Below are 20,367 nucleotides of genomic sequence, written 5' to 3'. Positions count from 1 at the left end.
AGTCCTGACGCCTGTTCTAACAAACAGCAAAACCTCCGAGACACAGGGGATAGAGCCCAGGAATTGAGATGGTGGGGAAATGTCACTGAAACTGTTTCTGTCAGAAAATCCCCTTCAGACTAAACCAGTTTGTTTCTCAAAATCAAACAAGTGGGATGAAAGTTCTCTTTGCAAAAATATTTTGTTGCAAAACAAAAGCATCTCCTGTTTGTCAGAGAGTGTTAAATTGTCTCATCGCACACAAAGAGGAGACACTTAGATCACAAACATTAGATAAGATGCTTCAGTCTGAGCTAAGTAGTTGCTGCTCTTAATAATTTCAAAATAAAAATAATACAAATAAATAGACTATTTCAGCTATTCTATTATGTCATAATCTGCTCTGAGTAAACGTGATAGGACACCTCATATTATGCACTACTCCCAGTGACACTCTCCAATGGATCCCCATCCTCCACCCACTGTGAGGTAGGTAGGAGCGGATCATTATTATCCCTACTTGAAAGAGGGAGAAGCTCAGGCTGAGAAAGGAGAATTGACTTGTCTTAGGTCACACAGCCAGTAAGTGGCAGAGTTGGAATAGGACCAAGAGCCCTGATTTTCAAACTAACCATCAGATCTTGAATTTCAAACATTGAATGACTTGAGTAAAGTTTCTCAGATGAGCTCCAGACCAACAACACTGCACAGTAATTATTCAGCAAGTATTTGAGGAGAACTGCAATGTTAGAGAGAATCATGAACTGCTCAGAGACATTCATGCAGCAAAGCAGCAAAATTCATCAAACATATAGCTGGTTATGACTTATTTCCTTGGTCTTAAAAGAGAACAACAAGGATTGAGTCTCCTCCTGTCAATAACCCCTGCTCAGCCAATCAGGGTAGAGACTGAGGACGGGAGCATAAGGGTTCTCACCAGAGAGCCAAAGGATGGCCAGATCATCAGGTGAGGATCACTGCCGAGCACATTTCAGCCCCACATTTTTGGGTGGACTCCCACAGTGGGAGCTGCATAGCACTCCCCCGCAACACACACACACACACGCACACACACACACACACCCGATCCTGATGTTGGGAGGGGAACAGGAGAAGGACAAAAGAAGCAAGAGACAAGAAGAGAAAGGAGGGAGGGATGGATAGAGGAAAAGGTGAAACAAAAAGGACAAACCCTAATGTCCCCAGTGATTCTAGGGGACAAAATCCCAGGTGCAGAATAAAATTCTGCCTCCTTAAGCTCGTATTTTCCATGCCTAGAATTCAACTGTCACCAGATGGATCAGACTGAACAGGTTTCAAACCTCAGGAGGCTCTTACCTTCTAAACAGGGACGGCTCTTTTCTAGTAAAATCAGGAAAAGGGAAGGAAGAAAACTTGAAAGAGGTTCCACCTGGCGCTCACGTACGTGAACCCGAATACTCTCTCAGTCCTCAAGAGAGAGACCTGGAGAAGGAGACTTGCTGAAGCAAAGCCACAGGGGTCTCTGAGTTTCCCTGGCCACTCGCCCCTGTCCTGCCTGCCTGATGTCAGCATCTCTCTGTGAGGTCACCACCTCCCCACCCACCTTTGACCAATAGTCTGAGGTCCTGCAAAAGGCCTTTGTGATGTCATTGCCACACCCTTCCTTGCTGTGCTAATGTCCTGCCCCTGCCCAGGCACTTTGGAGGTTTGAGCTACTCCCTGTGATCACCCCACTCAAGGAGCGTTCGTTCTAGGAAGCAAGCCGGCTAGACAGTGAAAACATCAGACGCTGCTCCCAATGCTACACTCAGTTTTTCAGAAATTAGTTGACTTTATGGCCAGAAGAGACCATTAGAGCATCTAATCTGACCCCTGCATATCACAGGCCTCCTGTATGACACAATAGCTACTTTGGGGCAAACACATTCCAGAAAGGCATCTAGTCTTCATTAAATGGCATCAGGAGATGGCAAATCCATCACTTTCCTTGGTAGCTTGTTCCTGTGGTGAATCACCCTCGCTGTTGAATATTTGTGTCTTATTTGTAATAGGAATTTGTCTCTTTTCACCTTCCAGCCATTGGGTCTTGTAGGCCTTTCTCTGCTAGATTAAAGAGCCCTTTTAATAGCCCAATCTTTTCTCTCCATTAAGGCACTTCAACACTTCAATGAAGTCACCTTTCAATCTTCTTTTTGATAAGCTAAACAGGTTGAGCTCGTTCAATAGCTCACTAGAAGGCATTTTTCTCCAGCCCTCAAACATTTGTTGGCTCTTTGGTCATCAGACTCCTGAACTGCAGCTGGATGTGGTTCTTCTTTCTTCTGCACAGCATAGCTCCTGGCGAAGAGGGATCTGCAAATGTACATTCATATGATACCTTTGTTTAATTGATGAAAACATAAACTAGACACTTAGAGGACTGAAACTGATTTCAGCCGATGGACAGGTTTGCTAGGTTTTTATTCATTTGGACAGCAAAATGTTGAGTGTTTACATTCATATCAAGCACCCCTGTATAGTGGAGCTCCTGAACATACTGGAGAATGGAAATGAAAATGTTTTCCTTTTTTTTAAGAGAAAGAAGGTTATAAGAGAACAGTGAGGTTTGAACTAAGGACAACTTGATCAGCAATCAAGCACTCTACCACTGAGCTATACCCCAATGACAACAGTATCATGGAATCATGATTTCCAGGACTTTGAAGGACAGATCCTGTTTCTTCATGGTCCTTTGCCACTCCCAGACCACAGGTGGTTTTAAAAATGGGGTTTGATTAAACTTCTTCAATGTGGTAAACACCACAGCTTGCACACCCACCGATATAGCTTCTCCCATTGACATAGCTGCCACCTCTTGAGGAAGTGGATTAACTACAGCCATAGGAAAACTCTCTCCCATCAGCATAGAGCAGTGGTTCTCAAGCTGTGGGTCAGGAACCCCAAAGTTGGTCGTGACCCTGTTTTAATGGGGTCACCAGGGCTGGCATTAGACTTGTTGGGGCCTGGGGCTGAAGTCAGAAGTCTGAGTCCCACCCCCGGGGCTGAATCCCTCAAGCTCTGGTTTTACCCTCCTCCAACTGGAGCAGGGCTCAGGCTTTGTCTTCCCTGCCTCTGCCCAGTGTGGAGAGGCTTGGTCCCTCTTTCCATGGCCATGTAGTAAGTTTTTTTTGGCAGAAGGGGGTTGCAGTGAAAGGAAGTTTGAGAAACCCTGGCATAGAGCCTCCGAATGTCTAGACTTGGCTCCCTGCGGGTGATCAGACACTGAAAGTACAGCTATGGAGACACCACACACCAGCCTTGCCCAGCAGGCGAGAATCAAACCTTCACAGAAAGACGTCCATTGCTTTCTAACCCATCTCCCTAAGCATTCAGCCACAACCACTTCACACAGGGGCTTTTCTACACTATGGTTCTGTTCTCACTGAAGGGTCATTTCCAATTGTTTGCTCAGATCAGCATTAGGGAAAATGGTGCCCTGGGCAAAGCTTGTACTTTGGCACTTCCCCATTGCCCCTGGACGATTCCCACTCCCCCTTTACCGCTAGCTCCTGCACTCCCAAACCTTGCACCTCCTTCTCCCCTAACTCCTGCCCCTCCTGTGCCCCTTTGCCCTTAACTCCCTGTGCCACCAGCCATTGCCCCTCTCCTGCAGCCCCTTCACATTGTTCCAGTGCTGGGGGCCCTGCACTTGTTCTCCCTTTCCCTGGGCTTTGGCATCACTAGCCCGATTAGCGAGTAGGGTTCAGTGGTCCCTAAAATATGGGGCATGACTCCTAGGGGGACACAGAGGAACATTCATGGAGGCACCTCAGGGCCTGAGCCAGCCCCCATGGAAGTAGCACCACTCAGTCCCACTCTGTCCCAGCTCTTCCCCATCCCCACCCTCAGCTTGGGCCTCTGGCTCCCAGCTCGGCCTTGACCCCCTTACCCGTCTGCACCCCTCTGCCCAGCAAGCAACAGCCCCACTCCCAGCCTCGATTCTTGGCCACGGCTTCCAAGGGTCCACGGCCATGGATAAGAGGATGTCAGGTGTGTTTGGCAGCAAAGGTCCAAATCCAGCTTGCTACTCAACCTGACCCAGAGCCTATGGGCAGTCCTCCACCGAAAACCCAAATAGAGATTTAAAAAGTCTCTCACCTGTCATATGCTGGCTGGGTTCGGTGGGGAACGGTCTGTGGTTTTCTGGTCCGGTGGACAGTCTGTGGAGCTGAGCCACAGCACCAAGATTGTCATGGAAAAATGACCATGCATTGTGTTTGGACCAGAATTGCCCGAGGCCCCTTTATTTTTGAGCATGAAAGGGGGAGATCCCAGCAAACTGGCAGTCCCCCCAATTACAGATTTTTCAACATCTTATAGAGCAAAAAAACCACAATTAGTAATACATACTTCCTGTGACAAATTTCCTCCTCTACCTTGGTGGGTTCCTGCACTTATTGGCAGATTTGCTCACCTCAGTGATCTTCCCCACAGTCTGGGTCAACTACTCCTGTGTCTGATCAGGAGTTGGGAGGTTTGAGGGAAACCCAGGACTGCCCTCTACTCTGAGTTCCAGCCCAGGGCCCTGTGGATTGCAGCTGTCTATAGTGCCTCCTGTACAGCTATAACTCCTTGGGCTACTTCCAGACTCCTGTACCCCACCGGTTTGGGTCTGTCACATTCCTTGTTGACATTTTTCCAATAGAATATCATAGAAGATTAGGGTTGGAAGGGACCTCAGAAGGTCATCTAGTCCAACCCCCTGCTCAAAGCAGGGCTGATCCCCAGACAGATTTTTACCCCAGTTCCCTAAATGGCCCCCTCAAGGATTGAACTCACAACCCTGGGTTTAGCAGGCCAGTGCTCAAACCACCGAGTTATTCCTCCCTTTGATAGTGACTAAATACTCAATATTGTTCACTATCTGGACATTGGAGAAATTGTAAGAGCCATTTCTGAACAAAAACTTTTTTTGAAAAAGCCAATTGAGGTGTTGATGCTCTGTGAAAGATCTGGCAGAAAAAGCACCAGGTTAGAGAAAAGAGGTAGAACTTGTGTATTCTAGTCCCACCTCTGACTTTATCAGTGTGAATTTTGATTGCATTGTCCAATTATTATTTATTTACATCTCAGATCATCTCTGCTAAGTGGAAAAGTACCACTAAACCCCAGCCTTCCCATATGTAAAACAATGAGTGGCAGAGTTTGCTTGATTTCATGGGAGCGAGGCACTTACCCTGCTTATGCACTTTTGTAAATCCCACAGGGCTCCTATCTGCATCTTTAGGCACCTAAATACCTTTCAAAATCTGGCCCACGATGCCCAGAAACAATTTGCTGATTCTCTAACTACCAATACTTGGTGTTATAGGGGGCGTTGCAAAGGGGCTGAAACACCTGGGGCTAAGCCAGCCCAGATTACAAAATGCCACCTGAGAGGAATCAAGTGATTCCAATATAAAATAATATAAAAGGCAGCAGAAAGCTATCAGGGAGAGGGGCAGAGAGACTGTCAGAAGCAAACAGTCTGGCAGTGAGTTGGGGAAGCTCAGGATAGGAGGCTAGTGGAAGAAGCAGCTCTGAGGGGCAAGGCTGGCACTTGCAGAGCCCTAGCCAGGTAAAACCTGTGACTGGAATTAAAGAAGGGAAAATGAGCAGTATGTTTGTTTTGAACTCCTGAGTTCTATTTTTGACAAACTCTCTTGCCATCCTGAGGAGAACTGGTGAAGAGTGAACCAAAGGATTTGAGCTCAGAAGGTCACTGGAGACTGTTCTTTAAGGGACCTGGATGAAAGGGAAGTAAAGATGGGATGACCCCAGGANGAAGTTTTTCCCACACTCACTGCATTCATAGGGCCTCTCCCCTGTGTGGATTCTCTGATGTTCAGAAAGGGCTGAGCTGCTAGTGAAGCTTTCCCCACACTCACTGCATTCATAGGGCCTCTCCCCTGTATGGATTCTCTGATGCCTGATAAGGTGTGAGCTGCGACTGAAAGTTTTCCCACACTCACTGCATTCATAGGGCCTCTCCCCTCTGTGACTTATCTGATGGAGAAAAAGGTCTGCTCTCTGAGTGAAGTTTTTCCCACACTCACTGCATTCATAGGGCCTCTCCCCAGTGTGGATTCCCTGATGTTCAGAAAGGGTTGAGCTGCACTTGAAGGTTTTCCCACACTCACAGCATTCATAGGGACTCTCCCCTGTGTGGATTTTCTGATGGTTAAAAAGGCCTGATCTGTTAATGAAGTTTTTCCCACACTCACTGCATTCATAAGGCCTCTCCCCGTGTGGATTCTCTGATGTTCAGAAAGGGCTGAGCTCTTAGTGAAGCATTTTCCACACTCACTGCATTCATAGGGCCTCACCCCTGTGCAGATTCTCTGATGCTTTGTAATGACTGAGTAGTCACTTAAGTTTTTCCCACACTCACTGAATGTATTTTTTCTCTTTCTCTTGAGGATTTCCTGCTGTGCTGTGGTTTCCATGAGGTCCTTCTGAGTTCTCTGACAGGAAATACATTTACCCACATTCTCCCCTGGATGGTTTCCGTGATCTCTTTCTGATTTCTGCTGAATCTCACAGGAGTTTCCCTGCTCATAACTCCTGGACACATTACTTTTTGATCTCGGCGATAATGCTCTGTATTTATCCACTTGCTCAACATTTTCCTGCTGAGAATTCTGCTCCTCTTTCTCACATACCATTGCGTCACCTGCTGTGATAGAGACAGAAACCTCAAACAGGGATGGAAAGGGGAAGGCCAAACTGAAACAAGTGCTGGAGGGAGGTCAAATAAAAATCAGGAACTGAACTCCCCCAAACTCTTCCCCCAAATGTAGTTGTAGGATTTTAGGTTGGTATTTTATATAATTTGGAATGAAGGATAAAGAATAAGAATGTAGCATGTATTAAATGTATTGGTGTATGATCTGATCATATCCTGCCAGCCACCCTTTTTGAGTAAAAGAAAGGAATGGCCTAATGGGCCAAGGGGTAGAGATACATCAGCCAGAATCTGTGTCTGGACTGATTTCAAGGCAGTAACAGACCGTTGAGGGTCACCAATTTGTTGTAGGTTTAGCATTTTAAAATAAGTAAAAGAATGCCGTGAGTGTTTTCTTTTGCATTGCAATTTGATGTTCCTGTTCAAAATGTTGTGTATAAATTAAATTCTGTTTTGTGTGTGAATGAGAAATGTAGGTATTAAGAGAGAAGTGTGTAGGCCATCGCTGAACCAAATGTACGAGGGAGGAACCAAAGACAGATGCAAGGGCACCAGGAGGCTGCAACACACCCCTATTGAAATGTGAAAGGAGGTAGAATGACAACTCTAAAGATGAGACAGGCACCTATCAATGGGGACAAGACAACTCTGATCAAAACCAGCCTGGGATAACTCCCTGAGGAACTTGATGAAAGAACAAGATAAAGGATGAGAAGGACAATTTAAGAAAACAAGCACTCGTCAAACAACAATTGATTACAGCATGACAGTGCAAAACTCATTGGTCGCAATGAAGGAAAATCACTATATAAACAGGGTGACTTGCCATGAAACTTTGGGATCACTCTCCAAGACTTCCCCAGAGAATCATGTTGCAACCAACAGAACCCAGCTCCTCCTACGTATGATCAACCTAGCTGGCCTCAAGATTGATCTGGACTCTGGACTGGTAACTGTAACATCGACTGGCAGGACAGTGTGTGTGTGTGGTGTTACTGAATGCATATGTTAATTGTTGTATCTTCAATAAACACAGTGTATTGCCTTTTCCCCTGAAAAAGATCCTATGTACTTATTATAAGCATAACACAAATAGGAGAGAGGAGGGGATCAATTTGGCCTTCACATCCCATCCAAATTCACAGGGGGATGGGAAGAAGCTACTGCCTGGTGTCTACTAGGATCTACAGCAGGCCAGCACAACTCGTAAAGCAGCGAGGGTCATATTACTCCAAAGAAAACAGCTGAGGGCCGAAACCCACCAGCCCCACCGCCCCTCCCCAGCGCCAAGCCTCCCCAAAACACTACACCCCCCAGCACTGCCCAGCCCCCCAAAATACTCCTCCAAGCCCAGCACCAGCCACCCTATGGAAACAAACCTTCCTTCCCCAGCGCTGCCCCACTGAAACAGCGGTATTGAACCTTGGTAATATGTTACAGTGGGCCCTTAAGGTAGTATAATTAAGGTAAAAGAAAAATGTCTTTTTGCCAGAAGTAGAATAAGATCTTCCCCCAACTTGGTAATCAATTGCTCTGTTGAATAAATGAGGTGTAAATGAAGAAGGCAAAGAAGGCAGGACCTCCAGACAGCTGCAACCCTTGGAGAGGGGATGGGAGCCAGATCAGATCAGTAGAACAGGTCAGCCACCAACTCGCAGCTCGCCTCCTTAGCCTCCTTCTCCTGCCACCGGCTCACTCGCCCCGCAACTCCCTGCCCACACACCTACTCACCCCCTATGGGCCACACAGTAAGCCCACCTACTCATCCCCTGCGGGCTGCACAGTGAGCCCACGTGGGCCGCATGTTGTGCAGGCCTGATCTACAGGAAACCATGAGCTAATTTACCCTGAGGATATAACCCCTGCTAGGGACAATAATGAACTGACAGAGCTCCAAAGGGCTTTGTAGGGGTTCCCAGATGTTTCCTTCAGGCACTTACAGATTCTGAGTTGGTTTAATGTTTCCTCACTTGTGCAGGGAGCTCTCTGGATCTCTCTTTCCTCCGAACCCTGGAGGTCTGGGACCAATGGCTCTTCCCGTTGTTCCAGCTCAGAGATCACATCAGGTTGGTAACTGGAAACCCTGCTCAGATGAAAGAAAATAAAGGAGTTCACTTGATTTCATAACTTTGTCATAAAAAATACATCTATTCATTTAACTTCAGTTCTTAGTGTGAGCTGATGTGCCTGGGTCAGTCCTCACTGAAAATGCCAAGGTCAGGGCAGGCTGAAAAAGGCAGAGCAGATGCTCTCAAAACTGGTAGTTATCACTGAAGTTAAACTCACCGACCAGTCACAAACTGTGCTTCTGATTCCCCAAACTCATTACTGAGAAGCTGAAAAAAGAAATCACACAGCCCCGTTTATCGCATCCCAGTTCTCTGACTCCCAATCAGCACCTAGCTCCAGTACAATGAGAGGTTATTTAAAAACGCTGCATGCATAGACAAACTGTTCTTCTGACCCCAAAGGGTCAGCCACATCACCAGGTCAGTATATGTCTGGATCTTACACAAAATACCATGTTCCCTGCCAGTCCTTTAGCATCTAAACTAAAGGTTTATTATAAAAGAAATAAAAAAGAAGGGATTTGTTAAATGGGAAAGGAGTCAGATACATTCCAAAATCTATATATCAGGTTCTTAGCAGTATTGGTGAGTTGCTGGCTTGAAAGTCCATCTGGAACACAGCCACAGTTTGGATGGGTCATTCTGTCCTCTGTTCAAGGCTTCAGTTTGTAGAAAAGTTGCTCCAGAGGGTTTGAAGACAAAATGGAGATGATGCAGCTGCCCTTTATATTCCTTTGGCCTTGTAGTTTCTACTTCCTGTGTCAAAAACACAAGCTTCATAGCACATGGTATGGAAAAGCCTTGGAGTTCTCAGTACACAGGCTGTGAAGCAGTAAGGAGTGGGACAGATTGACCTGGGAATGTTGGAGGGGAGTTTTACTGGGACTGGCTGCATTAGGGATGGGATAGCAGGGGATGACTTCACTTGAGGAATGATATCTGAGCCTGTAACCTAAGCCAGGAGGGGAGTTGGGGCCAGGTGACACGTTTGCCCAGGAAACTGGACAAAGGCTGGAGGAGGAGCCAGGGGAAGGCTGGATGAGACTGCTGGAGGGGGTTGTCAGTTTGGAGCAGTCTGGGGAAGCAGAGGGAACCCCAAGGCTGGGGTCTAAACTCCCTGCCCCTCCCCACCCAGGACCTGACTGAGAGGTCCTGGCTGTACCTACAAGCTGTTTGGGACTGTGTTCCTGTCATCTAATAAACCTTCTGGTCTACTGGCTGGCTGAGAGTCACAGTGAATGAAAGGAAGTGAGGGTGCAGGGCTCTGACTCCTCCATACTCCGTGACAACTCGTGGCAGTGGTGGGATGTACTGCACCCTGTGGATGGCACTTCCTGCAGTAAGTGACTGGTGAGCAGTAAAACAAAGGGGGATTGATGGGGACCGGTATGCTGAAGATTCAGAGAGAAGCAGTTTTGGGGGGCGGAGGAGCTACGTTTAACCCCTGGGAGTGTATGACCAGCACGGAGGACTGTTGCAGTAATGGGGCCCCCCGGGCACTGTGGTGAGCAGGCTTGGGGCAGAGTCGTCTGCAGCTTCACCCTGGGAGACAGGTGGTGACCTGGAAAGGTCTGGCACACTAGGGCTTCCTCCTGGAAACCGTGGGGAGCTGAGAGCACAGGCCTGTGAGTGGCCAGCAGGAAGATGTATAAGAAGCGCCTTAAGAGCGACCTAGTCAAGCTGTGCAGGCAAAGGTGGCTGAGTATTGGGAGGCTCACCAAAGAACAGCTGATTGCCCAGCTTGGGGAGGATGATCGGTCAGAGGAGCCTGTTCCTGTCGCTGAGGGAAGCAGCCCAGCAGATGAAAGGCAGGCACCAGTATCTGTCCTATCTGGGAGTGGTCAGATGGCTGCCTAGGGCATCCCAGGACCCCTCCTACCTATTCCTAGGGAAAGGACTGGGAGGAGCCCAGCAAATAACAAGGGCACCGTGACCCCAGCAGCCATAGCCGCCGCCATCACTGAGCTATGCAAGAAGGGGAAGCCAGACAAAGTGGTCTGGACCAAGGAGTGCCAGACGGCTCTCTGTGCGCTGAAGGAGGCTCTGGTAGGTGGCCCAGTTCTGACAAACCCAGACTTTGACAAGCCCTTTATGGTGTTCACTGATGCCTCAGACAGGGAACTGGGGGCAGTGTTAATGCAGGGTGATGAAAAGGGGGAGATGTACCCCACTGCGTACCTAAGCAAGAAGTTGCTACCCCAGGAGCAAAACTACGTGGCCATCGAGAGGGAATGCCTGGATGTGGTGTGGGCCCTTAAGAAACAAGAGCCATATCTGTTTGGGTGACACTTCACCGTGTACATAGACCACTCTCTCCTGACCTGGCTACACAAGATGAAAGGAGCCAACGTCGAGCTCCTGAGGTGAAGCCTGTTCCTGCAAGATTATGATATGGACGGAGTCAATAGGAAGGGGAGTGAAAACATGATAGTGGATGTGTTGTCCCAGAGAGGTGGCACTGAACTTCCCCAGGTCACTGGTCAGAGTGACCCCACTCAGTTCAGTCTCAAGAGGGGGCGGGGGGGGGAAGAGACATCACACAATACACTGTGTGGCAGATTGATCTGGGAATGTTGGAGGGGAGTTTTACTGGGATTAGCTACATTAGGGATGGGATAACAGGGGATGACTTCACTTGAGGGATATAACCTGAACCAGGACGGGAGTTGGGGCCAGGTGACACCTTTGCCCAGGAAACTGGACAAAGACTGGAGGAGGAGCCAGGGGAAGGCTGGGTGAGATTGCTGGAGGGGGGGTCTTAGTTTGCAGCAGTCTGGGGAAGCAGAGGGAACCCCAAGGCTGGAGTCTAAGCTCTTTGCCCCCTCCCCCAAGGGACCTGACTGAGGGGTCCTGCTTGAATCTACAACCTCTGTTTGGGACTGTGATCCTGTCACAGGAAGTGAGGGTCCAGGGCCCTGACTCCCCCACACGCCGTGACACAGGCATACCCCTGCATGTTTTGCTGACTCAATAGGTGTATCTCCTTAGTTCTTTCCATGGGTTCATTGTACAGCTGATGACCCTGGATGGGCCATTAAACAGGCTAGGCAGCGCTGATGCCAATATGTCTGGGGGCGTCACCCAGAAACGCAGCACAAGTCTGGAAATACAGATATACCATACATATCTATAACTCACAATACAAAGGTGATACAAATATAGAAACAAAATGATCATACTTGGAAAATCATAACATTTTCCCCGACACCTTACATGGCATATCTAGCACGACTCATTGCAATCATTTTATTAATAAAATAGCAATACAAAGTATCTCACAATTCCATACAGTGTCACACTCAGTAAAAGGGTCAATTCCCAAGGCCAGCTCCCCAGGTCATTGAAGATGCCAAACACTTTGCTTCTGAGGGATTGAAATACCCACATATCTGCTGGGAACACACACAGACAGACACAGTGTCAGTCTGTACCCTGTGTTCACTCTTCTAAAAATTATGACCAATTTTGTACATAGTATGGCTTGTGAGGTATCATTTGAAAACACAATATACTGAACATTATCCTCCTGTTAAAATGTGTAGCAACGCTATGTAAATGAGATTTTACAGTATGATATTACTGAAAAAGTTACAATTCTGGGGAACACCCACAGCCCAGTTCCTCAAAGACAGCAAGGCAAATAGCCGGTCAAATAGCCATTCTCCGGCGGGGGAAGGTGTGAAGAAGACATTTACATTCCATCACAGGGTCCACTTGAAGCTCATATCTACAACAGACAGCCTGGCACCCTGACTCAGCTGAGACTGAAGCTGTTTCTAGTAAAGGACTGAACTACAAAAAGGTGAGGAAAATGCTTGAGACTCTCTCTCCCCTTTCCCTCTGCTCATGATAACTCCAGAAGAGCTGAACTTGGGCAGCAGGGGCAGGTTGGGGGAGTCCTGGCTGAAAGGAAAGCCAGCCTGTCTCAGCACAGGGTGAGAAACATTTGCTTTCAATCCGTTTTAGCTTGTTAACTTAGACACTAGTTTTTATCTTGTATTTCTTTTGTAAACAATTCTGACTTTTATGCCTCACTACCTTAGTCACTTGAAATCTTCTTTTCCCCCGTAGTTAACAATCTTGGTTTATTGTTTATCTAATCAGTGTGGTTGGATTCAAGTGTGTTGGAAACTCCATTTGGGATAACCAGGCTGGTGCATGTCATTTTCCACCGCTAAAATAACAGACTTCATATGAGCCTGCATTGTTCAGTAGTGTGCTGGACACGGAAAGATGCATATTTCTGGGGGAAGTCTGGGACCGGAAAATTTTCTAGGGTTCTCCTGTGGGGTGCTGTAATTCGTGAGTCACTGACTAGCAGCACTCAATACTGTGCAGCTGGGAGCGAGTTACATGCTGGAGACTGTGTGTTAACTCCCCAGCAGTGGTTGTTCTCACAGTAAAGAGGTGTAAAAGGCACCCCAGCTTGGGGAACTGAGGGGACACAGCTGTTCAACAGTAAAGATTGCACTGTGGTTAATGTCACAGACACTCAATTTCAAAGAGTCTCCTAAAACACAGAGAAAGTAAATCCATGTCTCAGAAATCGAAGACTCCAGACAGAGGGCAAGTCTCCCTGGCACTGCTTCTTGCTGACAGAGGGGTCCAGAGACAGACAGTGAGAGAGTCCTGGGGAAGCTGGGAACAGTAACCATGGGCTGGTGGGGTTCAGAGGAGAAAGGGAACAGGAAGGGCAGGGATATTACTGAACACAGGATCTCAGCAGTGCTAGATGTCAGGATAACACATATTGCAGCCCATTGGAAAACATAATCCCAACTACACATATAAAATGAAGGGGTCCAAATTAGCTGCTTCCACTGAAGAGAGGGATCTTGAAATAATTGTGCATAGTTCTCTGAAAACATCCACTCCAGGTGTAGAGGCAGTCAAAAAAAACCAGAATGTTGGGAATCATTAAGAAAGGTAATAAGACAGAAAATATATTGCCTTTATATAAATCCATGGTACGCCCACATCCTGAATACTGCATGCTGATGGGGTCACTCCATCTCCAAAAAAGATATAATGGAATTGGAAAAGGTTCAGAAAAGGGCAAAAAATGATGAGGGGTATGGAACAGCTTCTGTATGTGGAGAGATTGAAAAGTCTGCGACTTCTCAGCTTGGAAAAGAGATGAAGGGGGGTGTGAGAGAGGTCTATAAATCATGACTGGTGTGGAGAAAGTAAATAAGGAAGTGTTATTTACTCCTCCTCATAACACAAGGACTAGGAATCACCAAATGAAATTAATAGGCAGCAGGTATAACACAAACAAAATGAATTATTTCTTCACACAACGCACAGTCAACCTATGTAACACTTTAACAAAGGATGTTGTGAAGGTCAAGACTATAACAGGGTTCAAAAAAAAAAAAAAAACATGATAAATTCATGGAGGACAGGTCCAACAATGGCTATTAGCTAGGATGGGCAGGGATGGTGTCCCTAACCTCTGTTTGCCATAAGCTGGGAATGAGTGACAGGAGATTCATCACTTGATGATTCCCTGTTCTGTTCATTCCCCCTGGGACACCTGGCATTGGCCACTGTCAGAAGACAGGGTGCTGACTAGATGGACCTTTGGTCAGACCCAGTATGGCCGATCTTATGTACTAGGGAACCTAGTGTGTCCAGTGTAATGGGAGGGAGCAGGAAAATCCCTGACTGTGGAGAACACTGGGAAATTAGAAGCTGTAATTCAGGAGCAACAGACTGTAATTAGTCTGGAAAAGCAGAATGTGAAAAACAAGAATCAGGTCATGTGACTTAAGGAATAGAGCCTGCAGAGACAAGAGATTATGGCTATTACACACAGTGACAGGGGAGCAAGACTCTCCCTGTCTCAGGAAATTTCACTACCAACCTAAGCCATTTTCACATGCTGGGGTGCAATCCGGAGCAGTGAGGAGTTGTGTCATCTGTAATCCTGGGTGAGAGTCAATGTTCTGCAGCTGGAGCTCCCCTGTCTAGATACCCCCAGCCGGCAGTCAAGGATGCACTGAGCGTCTGTGTGATAAGTAACCCTGGACAGGCAGCTCTGACTCCAGCAGCCTGCTTTTACCCTCCAAGCACATTCTGGTTTGGGTAAAGAAGGCTCAGGGTTTGAGACAAGGTCTGGGATGGGAAGCTTCTATTGGTTATGCTGGACCTAACCCTCAGTTTTACTTATGCAAACAGGAGATATTTGACACTGTGTGATACTGCTCCTGTGCTCTGTTCCTCAAGTGTTCTGCAGCAGGGGAGGGTCTCTGGCAGTGTGTGTGTCACTGGCATAATAATGTGATGCTGAAATAGGACAGAGAGGTGGCCGGTGTGAACCTTCTCTTCGTTTCCCCTTCCAAGAACTGAGGGGACAGTAACCCTTACCCAACGAGGTCACATTCTCATAGTTCTCCTGCATGACGTCTCTGTAGAGGGCTCTCTGAGTGAGATCCAGCAGAGCCCCCTCTTCCCTGGTGAAATACACAGCCACGTCCTCGAAGGTCACCGGCCTCTGAAACAGCAAGAGCCCAACACTCAGTACCTGCTGCACCACTCATAGCCCCACTGCTCATGGGGGAGAGGAGCCAAACAGAAACTCTGGGTGGATCGCAGTCAACAGAATCTCACCCCACCCCATTCAGAGAAATCCAGAAAACACCAGAGTGAGGAAATGAAGAGAGAGCCCCTTGTCTTTCCCAGCAGATCCATCATACACCTACTAGCCACAGACTGATACAGAAGATGGAGCCCCTAGCAGGGTCCAGGGAGAGCTCCCTCATAGGAAGCCCAACACCCTCCTCGTTCTGAGGAGCTGGACATGAAGGGAGGGGAATCTCCCCTAAACCTGACTAGTGGGTTCCCCCTTCATATCTCACAGTAGCCGCTGGTTAGGCTCCAGCACTGTGAATCTCGTCAGTCTCCTAGCCCCATGTAGGTGGATTATTTTCTGTTCAAAAATTAGGGCATTTCCACCATCGAACCTCATGGGTCTATTCCCAGAATCTAGGCCACTTATTAATCAACTCCCAGCAGGTTTGCCCCTCCTGCCAGGCTAAGTCCACAGAGACATTTTTAACCTCCCTTCTCCCTCCACCCATCCCATAACTAAGTCTCTGAACATAAGGCTAGAAAAGAGTAGAACCAAAGGAGTCACTTTCCACGATTCCCTCTGACACTGACCCCACGGCAGCCACACCCCAGCAGGAGGGATATGGAGTCAGGAACTGGGTTTTCGTCTGTCTGAACCTCATCTTGTCCACAGGAAAGTGACTACTCAGGGTGCAGTAACACATCTGTCTGGGCAGATTAAAGATCTGGAAATCTCTCTGAAAACTCTTCTCTCCCATTGCCCCTTTCAATCTCTCTTTTTATCTCCTTTTCCCTGTCCCCTCTTCCTGCCTATCTGATAGGAAAGTCCCATTCCTGGGTTCTTTGGTCCTCAATGGCTGGATTTGCTCCTGCAATTGCTAATGGGAGGAGAAATGACCAAAGGGGCTATTTGTGTAGAGTCATTTTAATGCCAGACCCCAGCATTTTCCCTTGGTTTCTTCCAGTTACCCGGAGTCTCTGGCTCAGAATTTAGTACTAACAGGGCCAAGGGCTACCCTAGGGGGCTAGTACGAGCTGGGGAAAGTCATCCTCTAGGCCAGGCAGAGAAGCAGCTCAAATTAAGGTCACTTCTCAGCACAGAGCCCCTGCTGGGGGAGCAGCAGCTGCTAAGCCTGGTCTCCCAGATCACAATGGAGGCTGCAGCATCAGACTCAGAAAGCTGAATCCCAATATCCCAAGCAGAGAGGGACAGAGTTTGAGCAGCTTCTCTCCTTTAGCTCACTGGGGAGAGCAGCTAATGAGAGCCCCTCCTCACAGGAAGAATCTCATTTGCCCCACTGTCCATGTGGAGTCACTCCTCATCTTTCCATGCAGTGATTGTGGATTATCATGGTCTCAGTGAAACCAGATTTCAGAAAGAATGAGTCCAGAACGCTGTGGAAGAGACCATTGTGTAGCAGCGCTAACCCCCTTACCACCACCCTCACTCCCTAGGCCTAGGACAAGGACGGGGTGGAAGGCGGGGGGGTCACGAATTTTCCCAAGGGAACTGGAAGTTCCTGCAGTTTTCAAGACGGGAGAAAAGCAAAATCTGTGATTTCACCTCACAGTGTTTGATAAGTGGATAGAAAGTTATCACGGTGACTGGGCCTTGCCAGAGAATGCCGAGAAGTGCTTGGAGCCAGGTTTCTGGCACAAGTTGATCAGAGAGAAGGAGCGAGGTCAGGAGCAGTCCCCAGAGCCCCCAGTCAGGATCCCCAGACAACCCCCCAGCCAGGGGCCCATCAGATATTCCCTGGGACACAGCCCCCAGAGTCCCTGGCCAGGGGCCCCAGACACCCATTAAAGCCCACCAGCCAGGAAATCCCCACCAGACCATGACTGCCATGTTGGGAATACGAGGGTTCCCCCCGCCCCCCCAAGAACCCCAGGAGCCAGGGACACCCCTCCTCCCCTCAAGAGGACACCCCACTGGAAACTCAGTCCCTCACTGCCCACCTGGGATTCCCCCACTCCTGCTTAGACCCCCACCTGACCTCCAGTAGGATCTGCCATGCCATTCACCTGGAGCCACCTCCTCCCCCCAGCGGGACCCCCTGATGCTTTACAGTGGGACTCCTCACTCTGCTTGCCTGGCATCCCCTGACCTAGTTCCGGGGATCCCAACAGGACCCAATGAGGGAAGCCCGGACAGAGCCCTTGGTACAGCACCAGGCTCCCTCTAGCCCCCTGCTCTGCCTCTCCAAGAGACATTCACCCTCACTGCTCTGCAGCCAACAGACCCCCAGCGATACCCACCTCCAGGACCCATGGCCTCAGGGCTGGGCACATCAGAACCACCCCCTGAAACCCCAAAGCTCCAGAACCCACCAACCTGACATGGGTACCCCCTGCCCAGCCACCCATAGGCCTCCCCCTACCACAATGTCCCTTCAGCTCCAGCTGCAATCTCCCCATACATAGACACCCCCATCCCCCGGCCCAAGCAAGTGTTACCTCATAGTGTCTGATAAGTGGATAGAAAGTTATCACTGCTCCCTGCTGGCCAGTCATACAGGCAAGGGAGCCCTGGGGGATGCTTCTTTAAACAGGAGAATGGAAGACATGGAGGGCCAAAATAGGCAAGAAATTTCCATGCCTATCACTAACAAATAATAACAACCATGGATTCACCCCAGAGGTGGCTACAGCTTAGCACTGCAGGAAGCAACCCCTCACAGAGACCATTTGTAACGGGGTTTGGGATACTTCTGGACCCACACTGCACTCAGAGTGATCTCCTCATCCCATGCCAGCTGGAGAAAAAGAGAAAGGTCCAGCCAACTCTCCTGTTACTAGTTGGGAACCACTGATCCCCCAAACACGGGGAGGCCTCTGAATTTGATGGGTATCGAACATGTGTCTGGGCTCTTTCTTCAGCAAACATTTTAACAGAGATAAAGAAGGAAGAAATGATTCTCAAAGGAGAGGGGAAAGATGATCACTGGGCAATTTAACCAACCAGGATGGAGAAGGACTCAGGGCAATAGGTTCCCTCAAAGGAAGGAGAAGTTGCTGGTATTTAGAGACATGGGGAACAGCCTCAAACCCAACAGCATTTTTAATTGACATTTGTTGATGACATAGAAAGAGGCAAAATCTGAGATCTATGTTCAGAAATGAAAGAGAATGGGTGGAAATCTGAGGGATTTTGGATCCATTTTTCCAAATTAGTGGGAGGAAAGTGGAAAATCAGAGGGATTTTTACCTCATATCAACAACTGATATAAATCTGTGTGTATTTCACATCAATATATGATAAATGAACACAGGAGAAATGGGCAACATTTGGAAACGTTTTATATCCATATTTAAGAATCTGAGAAAAGGTGTAAATGAGGGTTTGTTTTTTTTTAAAGAAGTATTTTATAGTTAGAGAGAGAAGGAAAAATGCAGGGCATATTCACTTAGCAATATAGTTAGAGAGAGAAAGTGGGAAAATCTTTAGGGTATTTCATAACAATCTGAGATTTGCAGAGAATACATGTCACAACTGAGAACATGAGAGAAAAACACCAAAATCAGAGGGAATTTTATATTGCTATTAAAGAACTAGAGGGAAAAGGGGACTGTTTGATTGGATTTTATACGACTGTCCAATACATAAACAGAAAGTGAGAGTCCCCCCCCCCGCCCACCGCCATCATTCATGTGGGCAGCAGGGAGCCCTTTGAGGAGCTGCTTTAAGAGGGCAAAGGGGGTGGGGGAGCTGGAAGGTCCCTGGATGAGGGAAAGGGGCAGCAGTGGGGGATGGAGACAACTGTGTTGGTAGTTAGGGGGCAGTAACTGGGATTGGGAAACCAAGGTCCAGGCAGTCCCCATGGGGGCCACGTGCCCCTCCCTTCCCCGCCCTGGCCGAGAACGGGCATCGCCTCCCATCCCCACGCCAGGGGCAGCCATGTTCTGGGGAATGACCCAGGGCAACAATTTCCCACCTAAACAAGGACAAATCGCTGCAGATAAAATGGGTGGGAACCCCCCCCACATCGGGGAGACTTTAAATGGACATTTGAGAATCACGGAGAGACCAGAGGGGAAACAGGGGAGACAAGAGAGCGCATCATTGGGGGGGGGAGGGGAATCTCCCCGGATTTTATAGCCACATGTGAGATACTGTTGCAGGGAGAGCAATGGTTTGGGGTTCGTTTGCCCGGTGTGCGTATCCCCAAATAACCACACCGGAGTGGAGAGGCTAGTATTACTTTATTTGAGCTCAAATAAGGTGCACGGAGATGCAACTCTCAAATCATGCACGAATTACTATCCGTTGCCATGTCTTATATACCCTACTTGTTTTACAGAGATGTTCACAGGTGCTACAATTCATTCATTTACAATTCATAACTACCGGATCTTTTAATTAACCTATACCGTAACCCATTTACTACGACCCCCCCTTTGATCGCATGACCTCCTTACCACAAACCCAAAAAAAACAAAAGAAATTGATAAATGATCACATTGTACTTATTGCTAGCTAGCAAGGCCTAAGAATGTAAACGTTTCTGACCCTAACACCATATTGCGCCCGAGTACTTGGAGGCTTCCCCCCCCCCAATACCGCAGGAGAGAAAAAGCGGCAGACCTAGAGAGAATTTGTACGGGGGCGAGAGGCCGCACAAAAGGACAGGATCCCAATTAACTTCCCCCGTCCCCCCCCCGTGCGAATTCTGGGGGCTGCCCACAGAAACAGTTCAAACCCCCCCTCGCATCTCGGCTTCTCCCCCCGCCCGCCGGGGACCCCAGGCCCCCCCCCATCGCAGCCGGGGCAGGGGCGGATCCGGCTGCCCGCTCCCCTGGGCCGAGGCGGGCTCCGATGGCTCTCCCAGGGTCCCGGGGACAGAGAGTCAAAATTTCCCGCCCCGGCCCCCAGGCGCCCCCCCCCCCCCCCGGGTCCTCTCACTCACCGGAGGGGCTCGGCCCGGCTGGGCGGGGCAGCCCGGGGGCGGGGCCCAGCTGCAGAAAGCCCCCGGCCGGGCACGGAGGGGTTAATGCCGGACCCCCCCGCACAGACCCGGGAGCAGCAGCAGCTCAGCCCGGACCAGGCTCGCACGGAGGGAG

At 48.6% G+C, this 20,367-nt stretch overlaps 1 protein-coding gene across 1 annotated transcript; it reads right to left on the bottom strand.

Annotated features, from left to right (window-relative positions):
- Window positions 1-5,700: 5,700 nt before the first annotated feature.
- LOC142047405 (uncharacterized) lies at window positions 5,701-15,229 on the bottom strand. Its single transcript, XM_075070264.1, is given in 3 exon segments — window positions 5,701-6,227; window positions 6,230-6,655; window positions 15,103-15,229. Coding segments are annotated over 3 exon segments (972 nt in total). The 5' UTR covers window positions 15,137-15,229; the 3' UTR covers window positions 5,701-5,715.
- Between the last annotated feature and the right edge of the window lie 5,138 nt (window positions 15,230-20,367).

Source organism: Chelonoidis abingdonii, chromosome 1 (assembly GCF_003597395.2).
Source record: "Chelonoidis abingdonii isolate Lonesome George chromosome 1, CheloAbing_2.0, whole genome shotgun sequence".
NCBI classification, from domain to species: domain Eukaryota; kingdom Metazoa; phylum Chordata; order Testudines; family Testudinidae; genus Chelonoidis; species Chelonoidis abingdonii.
Note: the sequence above shows the minus strand (reverse complement) of the source record. Positions and strands in the feature narration are given on the sequence as shown.